Source organism: Styela clava, chromosome 15 (genome assembly GCF_964204865.1).
Source record: "Styela clava chromosome 15, kaStyClav1.hap1.2, whole genome shotgun sequence".
NCBI lineage: Eukaryota > Metazoa > Chordata > Ascidiacea > Stolidobranchia > Styelidae > Styela > Styela clava.
In genome coordinates, this window is record NC_135264.1 from 15135933 (window position 1) to 15155629 (window position 19697).

The following is a 19697-nucleotide window of genomic DNA, read 5'->3' on the forward strand; positions in this document are numbered from 1 at the left end:
TTTTTCCAATATTTCATTCTTAATAATCAATTTATTGCACGGAACGTTAGCTGCAAATAATACGGTTTGAAAAATTATAAAAACAAATCTAAATGGTACCGAACTACATTAAATAGTATGAAATATGTAACCACATGAAACTTTTGTTCATAAGTTTTGGCATTGAATCATAAATTTCCTAAATATTTTTGCAAGGATCTTTTTAAATGTAGATTGTCAAGAATGGCACTATAGAGATGGGTATATTGTATATCACTTGTGAGAAATTAAGAATTAGACTTCATAATGATATTCTAATGTTTCGCCAAAGAATTGTGTCTATAATAAAAGAAGGGCGCTCCCGAAGTATGTGCACAAAAATGGCGCACAACCTGAAACCTAACCTGGTACACTTACTATGTTCAGGTTGTGCGCCATCTTGGTGCACATACTTCCATGGGTCTAAAAGAAGCGTGCTAAAGAAAAACAAAATGCGGCACCACATTTCTGAGACACGCACTGTGAGAAATACTTCACGAGAATTCGGGCACTTATAAAAAAAAAACTAGGAATTCGGGCTGAGCTAGAAAGGTATACTCAAGATTGATGGGAATCAAGTTTTGACAACATAAACTTTGACAATGGGCAAGTTTCATCGTTAGCTGAGAACTTTGTGGTAACAGAAAGAATATAGATTATGCTGAAAATTTTACCTTTAAGTCTACTATTAAAAGTCTCATACTGATGAAGTCGTTTTTTGAAATTTTAAGCCCCCTCTTAAAAGGCTCTCATATACCATCTGGTGGCAATATATGAGAATCGGTTAACTACTGCGTTAGCGTACACGAAAGTCGGAAATAATGAGAAAAAAATTCAGACATGTCATGATGAAGCTGGCTATGAGGAGGTATAGCATGATGATGGGTGTATATGCTGGAAAATATTAGAATACTGAATAATTGATAGCATATGGTGAATAAAAGTAGCAATACAAAATATATTAAGCACACGTTTTGAAAAATTTAAAACTTTAGATTCAAAATGATCAGATTTGATTCATTTTGTTTAAAATTTAATTATCGGCGGTTGAAATCTGGAAAAAATTTAGGGAGCTCCAGAAGTATGTGCACCAAGATGGCGCACATCCTGAACATAGTATGTGTACCAGGTTGTGCGCCATCTTGGTGCACATACTTCAAGAGCGCCAAATATAGTAAAAAATGTAAAATATTGAGTGGAATGTCCCTTAATCAAAATGATATACAGATTTTAGCCCAGACCCTTTGGGTTATGGGTGGCATAAGGCAGTTTGATTCTCACTCGCATTGGGATTTGTTTAAAAATAATAATATACGAATACATTTAGATTTATAGGACATTCAGGATAATTAGAATTAGATTGTACTGATGCCGCCAGGTTTGGTAGAAATCAAGAAGCGAAAAATTGTAAACCAGGAATTTAAATTGCATATCAAAATTTTCTTTTACATTCAAATTGCACTCTTCTATCTTAAACTGCTTTAAATCACAGACCATCTTTGCTAATCCACCCACGGACCCCAGACTCCTCCCCGGAGCGACGGATCACAATTGTCATCCGGAGGTGGCCAAAGTACTGGAACTGCAGTAGCGTTATATTCAGCTAGTCGCTCCAACATGCTGTCTACAATGTGAGGAAAATAGCTTGCCATATTCGATCTGAAAATTGGAAATATGTGTTATGTGGAATTCATACCTCATAGAACAACGGTTCCCAACAAATGACCCATGGCCCTCTCCAGGGGCCCACAATGCTACACGCAAAACTCATTCCACTTCACAAGAACCTGCTTAAATAGCAAGGTGTCGGCTGTTGATAGACAAATTTCCTGCCCAGAGTCGCCGATGTATGGCTTAGATCCCCACAGCGACCAATTATGTTGCAATTTTTATCTCTGTTACACACACGCTCGGAAGAAGCTTGCAGAACACAGTTTGAAAAACGCTGATATGGACTGTCAGATTTGATTTTAAACTTGCGGAGCCCCTGGACTTTACTGACAAAACCACAAATCAAAAGCACTGGCCATCAAACCACCTCAAATATACAAATATGTTACCTTTCTTCAGGGTCCGCCTCTATATCATACAACCTGACACTAGAATCATCTATAGTTGGGAACAAACCACACTCAGCCAAATTCTCCGAATCCATTTCGCAAGATAAATCTACTTCTTGAGTGAGATAGAGCTGAGGTGCAGGGTTCCACGTGTCATGACCTGGAAAATGAGGAGGATAATTTCATTTATATACACAAATAAAAACCTATTAAATCAATGTTTCTCAAACGATGAGGCGCACCACACACGTGGGGGTGTGAGCTAATTAAAAATAAAAACATTTGTTAGATTTGATCTTGCTCGCCTCATGTTGTATATTTACACAATTTATTTTGAATATTTATATTCCATCCCCGTATTTCCGAGGTGTTTTTTGAATAAAACATACTTTCGTCTTACTATCTGTTATCTTATTGTTAGCTAGTCGAGACTAAACAAATTTTATAAAGAAGGTGCGGCTTAAAAAATTTAAAAAACCACTATTTTAAATGATTAACTGCTTGAACGTTTTTTTTTTAAATAATTCAATGTTGAAACACAACTAGAGAAGTAATGACCTCTAAGTTGACCTCTGGGCGAAGTAGAGCCATTGTGAGCCAATAATATTCGATATTATTCTTCATCTAATTTTGTCATTTTAAAAGAGAAAAGTAGAATATTAAACGTACCTGGATCTCCAGTATGTAGTTTCCATTTCCCGATTCTCAATGCAGTGTGGCCTTTCACTGTGTCAATTCCATGTTTATTAGGAAACGGCTTCAGCTTTGGATTCAACCCGTAAGGTCTTTTAAACATTGGCTCTATATTGTGGAGAATTTCTGTTCTAAAAAATGCAAAATAATCGTGACACAAACGGAAATTACCCGAAGAAATGTAAACCAATGGAAAATATATCTTCGAAGCCTTCGAGCAGTCGTTCTCAAACATTTTATTACATTCCGATCGTCTAGCTCAGTGGTTCCCAAACTTTTTTGACCATCGCCCCCCTAAAGTAGTTTATGCAACTTCATCGCCCCCCTGCACTACAAAAAATTATAAAGTCAGAAACGAATATATTACAGACCAAATAAGAAGACAAATAATAGTTTATGGTGTTTTTTAATGAAATAGATGAGCTTGGTGTTCTTCAGCGAGTTATTTATTATATCTAAAATTACCCCGTTTACTGATGGAAAGGTGATTTCGTTGTTTTAATAGCAATAGTAGCACGGCTGAAAACCCCTTTTTCACCATATAATAGATCGAAAATGAAAGAATCCAGGGTTCTACCTCCTCAAAAACCGCCGTGTACTCTTGCCTTATAGCATTTCACTTCCTAAATTCACCCCATTTCACATTAAAATAATAAGAACAAAGTTAATTTTCCCAAACTTATATATAATAATGATTTTCGTACATCTCATTCATTCGTACAGCCTGATGACCTGCACCAAAATATTTCGGAAAAATTCATCCCTGATTCCTCATCCTATCACGGCCTCCAGTCCGATCACCATTCCATAATTAACCAGCCATTTGTTTTTTGATTCATTGACTCGGATGTGGAAGAAGCCGTGACTGACTATCGGCTACGGCCCAGGGGTCGGCAAATTTTATGTCGCTCGCAGGACAAAATTCAGGGTTGCTAGTCTTTTGCGGGTCGCATATATTTTTTGAAAGTTAAAAACGGAACAGCACGCAAAAACTGCGACAATTCGTGAACTCAACTCAGTCGTCTTATTAAAAAAATATTACAATGATATTTAATGTGACACTGTCTCGTTGCTGCATCACGCTGGATAGCTTTACGACGCCAAGATTGAAACATTTTCTAAATGGGCATCACCAAACCCACTTCTTTGCTTGTTCTTTGTAATGTTCATTTTCGAAAATAATGATTTGCACAAATATGTACTTCCAAACATCGAAGTGAATATTTTCGCATGATTTGTGAAATATTGATGAATATTTTCTCTCTAAGAAGATACATTCTTACAAAAATTAAGCAGTGATGAATCTCTCGATTAGAATATGAATTTTATTTTCTTATTGCTTCGCAATATATTCGAATATTTACTGCGCTATTGAACCCCTGCACTCAGCATCAACTTTTCTGCGTGTTTCCATTTGTCTAATTATAATTACATTGTAGGCTCGTTAAACGAGTGGCTGTTCACTAGATTGTTAGGATATAGTATAATTTAGTCTAAACGTGTCTCACGATAAATTCTGTTACGTAAAAAAATGTAATTTACTCCTCGAGCGTAGATTATAAATAAAAAATTTTCATCGTCAAAACCGCCGTTTGGATATTTCCCCGGGCATAGACTTCCTTGTTTACTTCGTGACATTGGCCAATCAGCAAGATGCAAAAAAAGGGAACAATGCCCCCTTTCGCATCCGCTCAGGCGCCCAGACACTCTCACTCAGACAGATTTTCAGGCGTGGTCGTGAACACTACCTCATTTTCGCATTTTTGAATTATATTCGTTAGTTTTTAGTTGTTTTTCGAAAATTTAAATATAAATCAAATAAGTCAATGATTACTTTGTCTTTCCATGAGTTTCAGTTTAAATACAGCAATCAAAAATTAGTGTAGAAATAGCTGTGATAGACTAGGCTAAAATTCTTTATCGGTACTTTTAAAAAACAGATTGTTGAATGGTGTGTATTAGAATGATAGTTTGAAACAAATACCCCATTTTAAAGGCAACAACTCGCGAAACCACTCTTAAAATAAGCCCCGAAACTTTTAAAATGGTAAAGTATGGGAAGAATTTTCCGCAGTCAAAGGTCGGGGAAAGGTCCATTCAGTGAATCGTCCAAGGCCAGATTATTTTACTCCGGCCGTATTTTGCCGACCACTGGGATACGCAAACTACCTTACCTTACTGCGAAGACGAGACCAGAAATCCATTCGCGTGGGAATATCGCCCACATGATTCAAGCCTGCCAATGCACACAGAGTACAGAATTAAGTGCGCCGAACATAAAACAGGTTTTGCGAAATCGCCCCCCTATCGCCCCCTTAGACTTTTTCGCCCCCCTCTGTTTCGTTTTCGCCCACTGGGGGGCGATATCGCCCACTTTGGGAATCACTGGTCTAGCTAGCTCACTGGTTCTCAACGAGTGAGCCATGGCCGGGGATGGCCCACTTCTGGGCCATAGAGATTTTTAAGTGGGACACAAGCCTATTAAAAATTACTATAGTTATTGAAAATTTTAGTTGCATTTGTGACATTGTGTCATCTCATTGTATTCGTTTATTGTAGTAGCAATGAATGATGATGCTGGTTTTCATTCTAATTATTGAGGTGAAAGTATTTATTTTGCAAAGAGAGTCTAGGAAAATTCGCCGCAGGAAATCTCGCCGTAGGGAATTTCACCACTTAGGAAAAATTGCACATAAAAAATCGACTCATTTAAAATAGCTTCGTTATTCAAAAGCATACCCTAATCCTATAAACCTGACTGTTTCAATTACAAATACTTGTTTTACAGCAAAACGATATTGCAATTTTTCCTATGAGGCAAAATTTCCTGCGTTGAGATTTCCTACGGGGAAATTTTTTGAACACAGTGGCATTTTATCTAAAAGAGAGCAACTAGAAAGATTCAGGTCAAAAATAGTATCTATTTACATCACAATGCTAGCATAATTAAGCACAGAAGAATTGTTAGATTTTTTGGCAGCCTAGGGTGGCATACATCAAGTAGTCGCTTGCCGGTTGTGACTTCCCCTGTTAAAAAGTCTGTCTGACATGGATTGGTAAACAGACAAGATATGACAAACCAGGGGGGTGGTTTTGGAGGCCGACCTCCCCCCCCCCTTTGTTAAGGAAAAAAAATAAAAGCATCTTTCTGTACAATACATAGCAATTTTTCGTGGTTTGAAAGGCTTTTTAGACCCTCATGACTTAAGAAAACACACGTTTTCCGACGTCCAGCCGAACCCGCTAGCTGTGTCGATCTAACTTGGCAAACAGAAATTTCAGAACTCCCCTATTTGAAAATTTCGGGGTACGTCTCTATGAAAAACAATCTTGAATTTCTTCCCATGACAAAATATAAAAACCCACTATATGGTTGCAGTTCAATCAACTCACCTTGGAGAAGAACTATCAGGATCCGCGATAGCGTTCCATACATTTACTCCATCTAGTGGTTTCGTACCATTTGTATTTCCACCAGCAATATTCAATAGAGTAGGAAACCAGTCTGATACATGAAATAGTCCTGCAAAAAAAATTAATACAAATTGGTCTTTTCTATGGCGTATTTCAATGCTTCACTCTGGTCTTGGAGAGGCTGGAGTTATTAGAAATACTTGAAAATACCAGATTGAAATAAATTAAAAACTAATTTTGCGGGAGCACACCATCCAAAATTGGCGCTTTCCCGCGGGCCACACATTTTTTTTGTGGGTGGAGTGCAGACAGAATCGTGAATCTAAGTCAATTGTAGAATTTTCTCAACTCCACAGCCCTAGTTATACGATAGGCTTACCTCTACTGACTCTACCAGGGTTTTGAACGCCATAGCCAGTCACAAATCCAACCCCCCGTATTCCACCTTCCCATAAAGATTCTTTTCTGCCACGTAGTGGCCAGTTATTGCCTCCATATAATGTTTGACCTCCATTATCTAAATAAATACAATGTTACGCACTCTGGCCTTTTTCCATGAAGAAAAGAATAAAATGAAAAACGTATAAATTGTTGCTTAAAACGCAAAACTAGATAATCTTCTATTTCGATAGATTTCCGAATTGTTTTTCAGAAAATGCATGAAGCTCCTTTCAATTTGACTCTAAAATGTCATGTTTCGGCCAAAGGTAAAAAAAAAATTTTTTCATGGCTCCTAAAGAACCTGCCTTGATTAAAAGGAAAATTATTCAGCACCTGTGATGAATACATCAGGGTCTCATCCAGTATTTCCATTTCGAGTCAAATCAAATTTATACCTTTTGCTCAGAGCAAAGACCTGCACACTCATTCAGAAATAAAGGAGACTGATCTTTGAGCAGAGTTACAGACCACCACCAAGTGCCAATATCTACTCTAAGCAAGCAAGATAACGCACACACTGAAACATGAAGAATATTGATCTATATTATGCGAAGTTACAAGAACCACTAAAGTGCCGAAGGATACTCAAACGATGTCACATACACTCACTCAGAAATTGATCTCTGAGCAGAGTTAGTGGCAAACACTAAAGTGCCAAAAACCTATTCTAAGCAAGGTCACACGCGACGCACTCATCCAGAAATAAAAAGATTGATCTCCGAGCGAAGTTATTGGCGGAAACTAAATTGCAGAGAGCCACTCAAACAAGGTCACGCACACTCACTCAGATATAAAGGAGATTGGTCTCTGAGCGAAGTTAGTGGCGAACACTAAGTCGCCGAGAGCTACTCAAACAATATCACATGCACTCACTCAGAAATAAAGGAAATCTATCTCCAAGCAAAGTTAGTGGCAAATACTAAAGCTACTCAAACAATGTCACGCACACTTACTCAGAAATAAAGTAGATTATTCTCTGAGCAAAGTTACAGCTGCCAAGACTATAAGACTCGCCAAGCCAACAATATTAATAATCACCTGTGCTGAATACAATCAATGTCTCATCCATCATTCCCATCTCTTGTAAAGTCTCTGCGACGAGGCCTACCATATCATCCATTACTGTGACCATTGCTGAGTAAACGCGTCTGTGAGGGTCTTGAATATGGGAATACAGTTTGATATAATCATCTGGGGCTTGCAATGGGAAATGAACTGATTGAAATGGTAGGTAGAGAAATAAAGGCTGAAAATAGAATGATAGTAAGGTTATGACTCATAGAATTTTTTTTTACCAGGAAAATTAGTACCCCTGAAGTATGTGTACCAGGTTAAGGTTAGGCCATAATTGTATTCAGATTTTCCTTATTTTAGTTCTATTAAGAGTTCGGGGACTGACTTGTGTTAGTCAAGTAAATACACCCCCTGCCCGTAGGTATCAGTCCCCTTACAGAACTTGATGTAAAATGGGCAAATATAAGTTACCTCCATATTGGTACACATACTTCTGGAGCGTCAGAGAATTTGCTTAAAGCTTTCCACATGCTCAAAAAGGACACACACAATTATTCAGAACAATAGATGACTGAGACTGAGCGAAGTTACAGCGAACATTGATCCATCTTGCGAAAATACTTTCAAAATGAAAAAGAAGTTTTGCAGTGACATTTCAGGGTGAATCGAGATGGAGAAAACCAATACTGGTTATAAAGCAACAAAATCATCAACATGAAATAGTAAAAAACCTGAATAAGATCATCTATATATGTATACTGCAGTACTGCACCACAATAACTCGAGTGTGTGCAACATTTAATACATGAGGGCCACTTTCAAATAACTGAGAGAAACCGCGGGCCACACGCCCGCACCCTTATTCAACATAGGCTTTCAGATAGTTGCAAGCACAAAAATCTTGTAATTGATCTTGTGACACGCATGTGATCAATATTGATCTAATGACACGTATTGTTTGCTTCACATAAGCTAGGGCATTGTAACGCCATAAAAAGGTGGACTCAGCCATAAGCTTTGCAACACAACAGGATTCGGATTAATCGCACGTACCAGATTAAGCTGAATTAAAAACTCGTTCTGCGGGCCACACACAAATAAAAATTAGCATTTCTCTTTGGGTCGCGCATTCGGACTGCGGGCTGCAGGTTGTACTCCCCTTCCCTCACAACCTTTCTTGTAAATGGCTCAGTCATTATAGTTAGTCATTCGCAATAAAAAAAGTCACTCATAGATTAAAAAAAAACCCTCTTTAGCCAATTGTTAAAAGACCTTGAGCACAAGTAACATTTTAAAGCACTTTTGTTTCCAAAATAAACTTTCCAATGAAAGACTTACCTGACTCTGGTTATGGTTTATAATGACCTCTCTTGCACGTTGACCATATAAAAACGTAGAGTAAGTTCCGTTAGCTGACCAGGCCGGTTTTTCATCGTCATGGAAATCAAAACCACAGTATTTTCCACTGTGTTTCCAACCATGGAAAAATCCACAAACTGTTTTCAGGTTGTAATCTTCATTACCACAGTAGTAACCTGTTAGAAGAAAAATTGGTGCTTCATAAGTGTGTGTACCAATATGAAAGTAACAAATTTTGTCCGCCTACCTTACATCAAGTTGTGTAAAGGGACTGGAACCTATGGACAGGGGGTATATTCATTTGTCTAGCACAGACAGTCCCCAAACTCATGATAGAACTAAAATAAGGAAAATCGGAATAAAAACCTTAACCTGGTACACACATTACGGGAGAGCCCGCAAATTATATTTAATAAATGTATTTTTCTATGTTTTTTTTACATGAAAGAATGGATCACTTAGAAAATTGACGGAAATTGTGCTATAACTTGCTGAGAAAAATATACCTTTCTTTTCATAAGGATTATTAATAAGGTCTTTCTCCCCATACAAGACCTGTATAAGAATCCATATCTATCAATGTGCAAGGAGCTACTTTTTCAAATTTCTTCGACCATTAATTTAACACAAATTTTCCAGATTTGGAGAATTGCACAACCACATGGGTTTTCCAACGAATGATTACTCAATGAAAGGTGTATACACACATTGACAGTGAAGTTAAAATAAGAATTGATTTGGGTAGCCCATATTTCAACTTCGAATTGTAAGAATATTCAATGAGCTGTAGGTTTCAATTCCCATCAAATTTCCCAGAACGAACAGCCCTTCCTTACCATAATGGCTATCAAATCCTCTATAAGTTGGTAAACATTCCTTTCTATAAAACCCAAGATGCCATTTGCCAACAATATGAGTTTTGTAGCCAACTTCTTTCAGTTTCTGGGGCAAAGTTACTTCATCTAATGGAAGACATAACTTCTGAGGTGCAAAGATTACACTATGCTGCAGACCAGTGTGGATCTAAGAGTAAAAATTCAATAGTAAAAACAAGTTAACTAACAGATTCGTTAGATAAGGAGTTTATAAATATGGTAGGATTTTTATATTTATCCAGAGGAGTAAAGGTCAATAATAAGGCTTAATAATCTTATTACATATCACAGCATCTAGTCCGATCACCAGTCCATGATGATTATGGAATTAGTTAGGTAGTCATTCGTTTTAGATGCATTGGCTTGATGGTGGAGGAAACCGTAAGTCCGTAACTGACCAGCGGTAAAAGTAAATGATGTCTGTGTACTGTATTATGGTTTTCATGTATAGTTACATTATTGCATGTACTATATATTGTCATATTAGAGCATAGTAATTTCAAACTTTAATTACATCATATTACAACATGATCATATTACAATGTAATTATTCTGTCCAGTTATGCCTCAGTGATTTCCAGGAGTGATAAATTCATATTTTATTAACTAACTTGGTATCTTCCAGTCATAAGTTGACTTCTACTCGGTGTGCAGACAGGTTGAACATAATAGTTTTCCAGCTTCACTCCAGAACTTGCCAGCTGAAAAATATTAAGAATTCCTCTACAGTTTTTTCAAATAAAAAAGACAGGATTTTAAGAATTAGGGACATTATAACGACCAGTTACGCTACAGCGATTCTTGCAGTCAAGAACAAAACTCATGAAAGTCAGTAGTCATCAACAAAACTTAAACAAATAAGAATCAGAAATGCCAATATTTACAATCTGCTAAGCAAAGAGCCAAAATTTAGCAATTCAAATCAGAAGATTGGAAGTAAAAAACAAGATAGAACTGTCTGACTGTAGAATATGGCCTATTTGCTTATTAGGATAGGATAGAATAGGATTTACATATTTATCCCGGGGGAGAGGAAAGCCGATAACACGGCTTATCCATATGGCGAACCACGGCCTCTCGTCCGGTTACCATTCCAAGTCGGGTATGGGATTAGTTTTACTGTATTGTTTGTTCTCGGAAGCATGGACTTGGTGGTGGAGGAAGCCGTAACCGACCAGCGGTTACGTGAACCACCCAACGACGGCGAGGAGTCCAGCAATCCTCTCGCACATAACCATCCCTGCATGGGATTCAAACCTGCGAACCCACGCAGAGTAATTAGAGGTGCGGTGGCGAGCGTATTCCTAACGCTTAGCCCGTTGAGCCCGTATTAGGGTTCAGGCTGAATTTGTGGTGCACAGTACATTTCCGAATTTAATTAGAATTATGTCATTACCACATTCTGACATTACAAGCACCATGCAACTTATTAAAAACAATAAACTAACCAAAATAACCAAATCATGAGTAAAATGATGAGATAAAGTGAAAGTATGGAATGAAATTCAAATTTCTAATGGCTGAATGAGCATCCTTTGTTTTGGCAACTCTGGCATTCAGACATTAGAAAAAACAAACAGAAAAGCAAAGTACAAGCCCATAATAGTAATAATAATAATAACTTTCAAATACAGAAATAACTTGTATGAACAATACAACAATGAATACACAGAAATGCAAACAGTAAACTCAACTGATGCATTTAGTCTAATGCTAAATTCCAGGACTATAATATACAGTACCGGTACCGGTACTCCAGATTATGTACAACTGTCTGACTGTAAATATGTTCTAATTAAAATATCGGTAGTCAACTTCACATGGTACAGGTACCGGTGGAATACCGGTACCGGTACCGTACCTACCTTGTCCAAATTCGGCGTAAAAATATCTGGGTTGTGATATCCGATATCATTAAATCCAAAGTCGTCCGCCATGATGTAGACAATGTTGGGTTGTTTTGTGGCGACGACCGACACCATCAAACCCACAATCAAGGTGTTAAATATAGCTAAACGCATATTTCTATACCTCCGCCTTTGAATGCCGCAAAACATCAGTAGGCTACATGAATGCAAAGCAAAACAACTCAGCCTGAAGCCCTCACTGTTTGGTGGTGAAAGGAGCAAGGTATTAATGTGTCCAATAATATATTCAATAATAAACGTAAAATGTCATTTTATACTTTGTATATTATACTTTATATTGTTTATTTAAATAAATGATCACGAATTTAATGATTTGTACTTAAAACTACTAAATTTATTCATTGTTCATTCGAATACAAGTTATCACACTCGTGTACTTTAATTAAGATAAGATTTACTTATATATATATATATATATATATGTAACCAGCGTTTACGTGAACCGACCAGCGTTTACGTGAACCACCCTACGGCGGCGTGGAGTCCAGTAATCCTCTCGCACATTACTATCCCCGCATTGGTTTCGAACCTGCGAACCCACGCAGAGTTTTCAGAAGTGCGGTGGCGAGCCTATTCCTAACGCTCAGCACGATGAGCCACACCGCCACATTTTGCTCAACATTCTGACACTGCCCTTTCGTGATGATTAACAAATCACATTTTGTAAGGCTAATTTACAGAAACACACAGTAGCCTATTAATTTATCCCAAGGAGAGGAGAGCAAATTTTACGGCTTAATCATATTGCGTATGATGGCATCTTGTCCGGTTACCAGTCGGTATTGTAATAGTTAGCCAGGTATTTGTTTCATACGATGACGGCGGATATCGTCGAAACCGACAAACAGTTACGCGAACCGTTATACGGCGATGGGGAGCAATCCTAATTATCCATCACAAGATTTAAACTAGCGAAGAGTACGCAGGGTAATCGAGGGTGCGATGGCAAGCTTATTCCTAACACTTAGAGCGATGCGACACTCGCCACGCTCTCCATAAAAGGATAAAATATAGTACTGATGTCTTGAATAGCATCGTGCTGATTAATTTGATTCATTATATCTGGAGATTGGAAAAGTTTGCTTATTCGAAAAATGGTATATATGTGTGATATATTGTCGTTGCGGAATATGGATATCAGGTTCCTTCCCACAGGGTGTGAAAATATCATGACAATACAATATTTTATACAATTTTAATTTGATCTTTCGTCTAGTAGAACATAGAAAACAAAATAAATAAAAAACACAGACAAGGGCGAAGAAAAGATCGGAAAAATGGGCAAAACGTAGGGAAAGGTTTATAGCGAACGCTGCAAGCGTTTGTGCGCATTTACCCACACTCACACAAGTGGAAAACACATCACGGCAATTATACTGAAAAAAAATTAATGAACAGCATGTACATAAACACGAGAAAGTAAAATTCACGAGCAAAGCTTACTTGTAGAATTGCAAATAAATTTAGATGAGCGAAAGTAGTGAAAAACAATTTGAAGTCATGTGACGGTGTCTGTGCCGAAATGCGAATCCCAATAATAGCATTTAAGTGATTAGCTTCTGTTTTAGTTGGTAAACAAACAAAGCGTAAACAAAACAAAAAGTAAACAACAAACTTAAAAACTCGATTCGGGCGTTGCTTTTTGTGGTTAGAATTTATATAGTTTTCACTCCAAAATTTGGGTATGGTTAGCGATGATTAATCAGCTTTGGTATTCCGCGACTTCCCTTCCCAAATAATTTCGTGTAATAAACTTTTCCCGTATTTGTAAACTGCCGTTTTTTTTAATTTTATTGACTTTAAAATATACAAATAAATATGACTAATTCCTTACTTTCTGTTTGCACCGATTTCGTACAAGAATGAAGTAATTTCTGATGTCTGAAGGTTGCGACATAAGTCGGCTGTTATCGGTCACGTTTACAAATATCAGCTGATTTATTTTGCAAACAAGCCCGAAAATAACATTTGCAGAAATTCGCCGTGTCTGTAGTCATAAAGCCTTTTTTATTAAAACTTTGCCGACGTACCAATTGTGGAATAACTGCTTCTCAGTCAACTTACTTGACATCAATAGGTTACGAAACGTAAATATATATAGTTCGCTACACTAACAAACACAACGTAGAAATTGCAATAAATCTCATCTAATTGATAGCGAATGATAAAATTAACTGCGACAAGTTGGAAATATACCGTTATGTCAAAGTAGCCGAATCAATCATTGCGATATATCCAACAGTATAAACTATCTGTTTCTTACGAATCCCTTTACGAATTTATCGAGCTACATGAATGTGTTTCATGTCCGTATTGCTATTTACTAATAAATAAATCACTGAAAAGTGCTGTATGGAACATTTTAAAAGTTTGTTGCATAATATTTATTTTAGGTGTGCCTACAACACGGCTTGCTATTTTGCAATGTGCCCAACTTTAAAAAATGATGAAATATGATGAAAAATTAGTCAAAGATTAATTACCGACTATACGTTTTGATTTAAATATTTATTTTGTGTTTATACTTGAAGCCCTATTAGAGAGTAGGCCCATCTATTTCAGCGTGTTTTTTCAATTACCGGTATATTTTATGTCACAAAGTAATATTGCCTACGCAGTACCGCAATGGTTGAGGTGAGTTCAATATTTTCCTTCGCTATGTAACATTATTTTGCAAAGGGACGCGAACTCGCCCAACAGCTTATGGGCATTTACAGCATCGTCAATTTGAAGTGCCGGTAACTTAATCTTCTTATTTATTTCCATAAAACAGTGAAAACGTTTGAAAAAACGTTTTGCGGCAATAAAGACGTGATATATTTACTCAAATTAAAAGCGATAGTAAAGACCTCATGATTTAAGTCAGTTATATAAATAAAAATTGAAGATGAAAATGAAGTTTATGCGAGTCTAGACTGACGTATCCTAAGGCTATTCTGCGGCCTACGTCGTTATATTTACTTCGAACAGGCATGGCTGTTCTATGGCGTAACAGAATATAATATAGGCGTATTATGACGCCACAAGGTATCAAATTTGATCTTCAATACAGGGCACGGACTGAAATTTTCGATTCGTGACCGTCCTACTCAATAAGTTATACCGGTAGTTATAATATTAAAAAACTGCGGTTTCAAATGTATAATTTGATATGTTATTGTATTGCTGTATTAAGTGACTCATTTTCCAGAATATAATGCATGTTTTCGTGCTTTGTATAATATTATTTGACAAATAAAATTTGTTTTCAAAAGATTCGTGCCTTGTTGTGAAAGTGTTTGGTAAAAATATTTTTATCTCCGACCATGAATTTAAAGTAAAACTTCAAATTCTGGTTCCTCCGCCATAAACAACGAAATCTCATGTCATATTTTCGAGCATTCAAATGAGATGACCTAAAACACCTGTTTAACAACTGAATTTCTGTTCGTGTATGATTGTACCCAAAAGTTTCAGTACTCTAAGACGCTTTGTACAGAAGTTATATTCTCTCTAGATTCGATACCATATATTGTTTTAGACTTCACAGATATATTAAATGAAGTAAAATACTTTTAAACAACTACCAATTAATTAAAAAACAACAAACTCGGTTGAGATTCATTGAGAACTGACTTCATAACGAAATTGAAATTGTAAATAGACTTAATGGACATCCTGTACATATAAATTCCCAATCTTGACACAAATTTTGAAATTTGTGAACCAGGCCAGGGATATTCCTGTAATATTTTTATTAATATGGAAAATGAAATTTGCTCAAAGCGAGGTCACGCGCACTCACTTAGAAGGAAAGGAGGTCTCGTAGCTATAAAATATAAAAACTACCGACTAATGACCAATCAGCGCTGTTAAATTCAAATTTATGGAGTTGACCTCATTTAATTAAAAGTGAGGTTAAAGCCCAATAAAACATTCTTATGCGTTCCTTTTTATGATAGGTACACGTTAGCATTTGTGCTTGTACTATTACCCTTGCCAAGCCTGATGGCTACCAGTACCAATGCCTTTGCGCTAGGGGATCCGTATGCGTATGGTGTAAGAATGCTGTAGCAGGAATAAAAATGACCATACTATGTCTGAGAAGGCACACCTACAGAAATACATTGGTGTGAGTGTGCACCAGGACTTTCGAATTGCATGTTAGGTTTATTGATAAAATTTTTATATATATGGCAGTTTTAAATAAAAGTTACCGAACCCCTAGTCGTGAGTCACGGGTCATCCTACAGTGTAGTGAGTGATATCCCTACACCCAATCCCTATGGGGGGCGAACCCCCTCCACCGTAAAATTTCACCACTCATGACATTTTTATAGGTTACAAATAGTTTTATCACCGATAGCAGAATATCTACCCTACCCCATTAATTTGAACCCCCCCCCCCCCCCCCCTCCCCGACACACACACACCCTTTAATTGATGAGCGGGGGACCACACTGTGCATATTCAATAAAGTATTTCATTAAAAAATTTCAGGCGTTAAAAATCCAAAATATAGGTTTTTTCAGTTTTTCGAATACTCCCATAATCACGGCTATTTGTACAGAATTTATTGAGGATTGAAATCTTCTTTCTTGCAGCGAATTTATTTTTAAAACTTCCCATTTACCACCGCAATCATAATTGCCCAATTTAAGGTCATTAGAGTTCATTTTAATATAAGATGCCGGTATTCGTGATAGTCAGCAGCTGATTTCTCAGTATTTCGCTGCAAAATCCAATCAATTATACCGGCTGATTCTGCAGTAATGGAAAATGACCAGCTGAAAATAAAATACCAAAACGTGACAGACCACATGGTTTCGAAATTTTTTACGGTGCAAATTGGCGATTGCTGCAATTGACCGTATCGCGGCTGCAGTATGTCTGCAATGAATGTCGCAATACTTAATTGCAGAGTTTAGCTTGGCGACATATAATTTCGATTTGAACTGGTAATGTGAAATTTGCTTCAAGCATTGCCGCAATCATCCTTACGTGGTTTCTTCTATAATGCACGAACGCCATTCAATTTTTTACACACGTTTCTCAAAGCAAGTTTCTGATCCCTAAACTAAAAGCAGACTGGCATTGGTAGAAAAAACACAAGCAACTATACTAACTTCGTAAGAACTGCAATTTGTGGATTATTCTTGACACGGAGATCTTAGTGAATATCGGTTCACACAAGACACAATGGTGATCTCTATTGAGAGAGATTGATCCACAAAACTTCCGTCGACATAGTCTGGGTATGAAGGCATCGGGATGGATTCCAGATGTGTCGTCCTGATCCGTGGAAATGAAAAAATTGACAATTTTATTTGAACCGTTAGGGAAATGGTCACATTCTGCTCGAGCAAGAACGAAACGAAACGCAATTGAATTATTTAATAAGTGAAACCGTAACCACTCCTCACGATTTGTATTGGTCTGCCTCTCTGTTTAGTCTGGGTATGAAGGCATCGAGATGAATTCCAGATGGGTCGTCCTGATCCGTGGAAATGAAAAAATTGACAATTTTATTTGAACCGTTAGGGAAATGGTCACATTCTGCTCGAGCAAGCACGAAATGCATTGATTAATTAAGAGGTTAAACCAAACAAAAAAAAAACAAGCACTACTCGAGAATTTCATCGTGCCTTTCTGTTAGTTTAAAGAATTTACTTTTGGAATACAAACGACTGGGCTCTGACGCACATAGGGGCCACGAAGCGGTTTTTAAGGGCGACGAGCCTTCAGTTATTCATCCGACTAATTCAATTTTAATTGAATTGACTGAAATTTGTTCAATTCGTATGCTGCGCTAATGATAAACTTGTTTTTTTATCCAAGAGTTGAGAAACTTTGGAGAAGAGTTATTGATCATGTCAGTTTAAGAAACATCGACTTATGCAAAATAATGCTTTAAGTATCGCCCAAAATATTTCCAATCAATCCAAAAAGTTGGTGAACTCCAACTTCACGCTTGTCACGTAGTCTGATTAATTTGATATTTCATGAAATCATTAGAAAGAATATTTCACCAGTCACATGGAGATGTCGCGCGATGAATTTTGTTTCAGTTCGTGACAAAAATCATCTGAGAACCAGAACCACCTAGAGTAAAAATTCGAACTCATCGGACCTGAATAAATTTCAGTGATAGCAAACATGATAGCCCTGTTTATAATGTTTTATACTTCGATTTCGAAACGATTTCTGTCTTTGACCAACCACGATAAGGCCTTACGCGAATCGCCAATTTCGCATGGATGTCACTCTATATCAAGAGTGGGCTATAGGTTTTTAAACCAGTGGCCAAAACGGGCCATGTAAGTGTGACGTAAAATTTACATTTTTTGAACAATATTTATAGTGTTACAAAAGCAAAAAGGGACATCAAAAACTTCACGTCAAAACTAAATTTAATCGCAATTTAAACCAATTCCTCGAGATATTTTTTTGCTTTTAGTTTGATTTGGCAGCATCAGGCGGGCCAGATTGATTTACCCAACGGGCTGAATTTGGCCCGCGGGCCGTGGTGTGCCCATGTCAGCCATATATGTTTTCTATATTTGGTAATAACGGGGATTACCGCCAAGGGTCAACCGACTTTATTTAACAAGTTTGTGAAATGATTTGCATCATATAGAATTTATAAAAGTGGCCATGACGCAACGACTGCAAATTCATTCGCAGGATCAAATGCAGCGATTGCAAAATATATTCAGGGTGAATTACTACAGTTGAATTTATCAACGGCTTTGTTTCCTATTTAAATGATTTTAACTGCATCTAGACTAAATGGGAAATAGTGACAAATGAGTAAGATCTGTTTCACGTTTTCTTATAAAGAATTCTGATATGAACATAAATGTTTTTACTTTAACCATAATCTTACGCTTTCTCCAATTAATCATTGCCATTTAAAAGTGATACTTAATTTTTAATTATTTTTTTTTCAAAATTTGAATACAAATTAATTAAAAACTAAATATAAATATGATAAATAATGACAAATACAATCGTGATATGAGTATATGTTGATGGTTCTAAAGGAAAAGGATGTCAGTCTTATCGATTATATATCGTACGTGTCTACGTGATATTCCAGAGCTGCACGGTTCAACGTTTTTTAGAATTTCTTAACTACCCTTTTACACCAACAAGATAGGGATAACTATACACTTACTCTAATTCGTTTTAACTTTAAAAAATATTGCATAGTATAACGATTTTCTTGTTAGGGTTTCAAGGTAAAAGGACAAATGTTGAAATGTAAAAAAAACGTTTATTACAAAATATGCAATATATGCTCTTTCATAAGGTATATAATCATAGTTTGAAGCATAGTTTCTCTTGACCTTTTTTTTTCATTTTCGCCCTTTCCATGTGAAACGCTCGATTGCAAAAAAGTGGCATCACGACTGATAATACAAAATAATATCAGCAATAACAGCCGCTGTATATTTAAAAAACAACTTTAAAGTTTAGCTGTGATAAACGTTGTCGTATAAAAAAATTATTATCATTGTACGTTTATTATGCTATATGAGTCAGTTGTATTCGTCAAAACGTTGAAAAAAATCTCCTTCAGTTTTACGGACAAACAAGTTTATGAATGAGTGGTTAAACACGAGATTTCGAAAAACACTCGAAATTTATTTACAAACTTCTTGAAGCTGAATAAAGACTTTACGATCGCTTTATTTTCCCTCTTGTTCAATGTTAAAAATGTCCAGCACTCATACTTGATTTCAACAGTTTATAATAAAGCAACTTTATATTAACAACGCAACGGGCATGAACATACAGGATATGAAACCATAGATTTCTTTATTACTTTCACAAAAAGGGAGTAATGATTTATTAAATTGTGTTTAACTCATAAAAATCTCTACATTTAAACTTCTGTTTGCGTATGATTGCGT

The 19697-nt window shown here is 36.6% G+C and overlaps 1 protein-coding gene across 1 annotated transcript; it reads right to left on the reverse strand.

The window, feature by feature from the left end:
- LOC120334405 (arylsulfatase B-like) lies at window positions 1-11947 on the reverse strand. Its single transcript, XM_039401920.2, has 10 exons — window positions 11740-11947; window positions 10486-10575; window positions 9836-10022; window positions 8979-9175; window positions 7665-7872; window positions 6565-6702; window positions 6165-6294; window positions 2748-2902; window positions 2079-2238; window positions 1-1677 (listed from the first exon to the last, which is right to left on the reverse strand). Exons 1-10 carry the CDS (start codon window positions 11929-11931, stop codon window positions 1521-1523), a joined length of 1614 nt encoding a protein of 537 aa, XP_039257854.2. The 5' UTR covers window positions 11932-11947; the 3' UTR covers window positions 1-1520.
- Between the last annotated feature and the right edge of the window lie 7750 nt (window positions 11948-19697).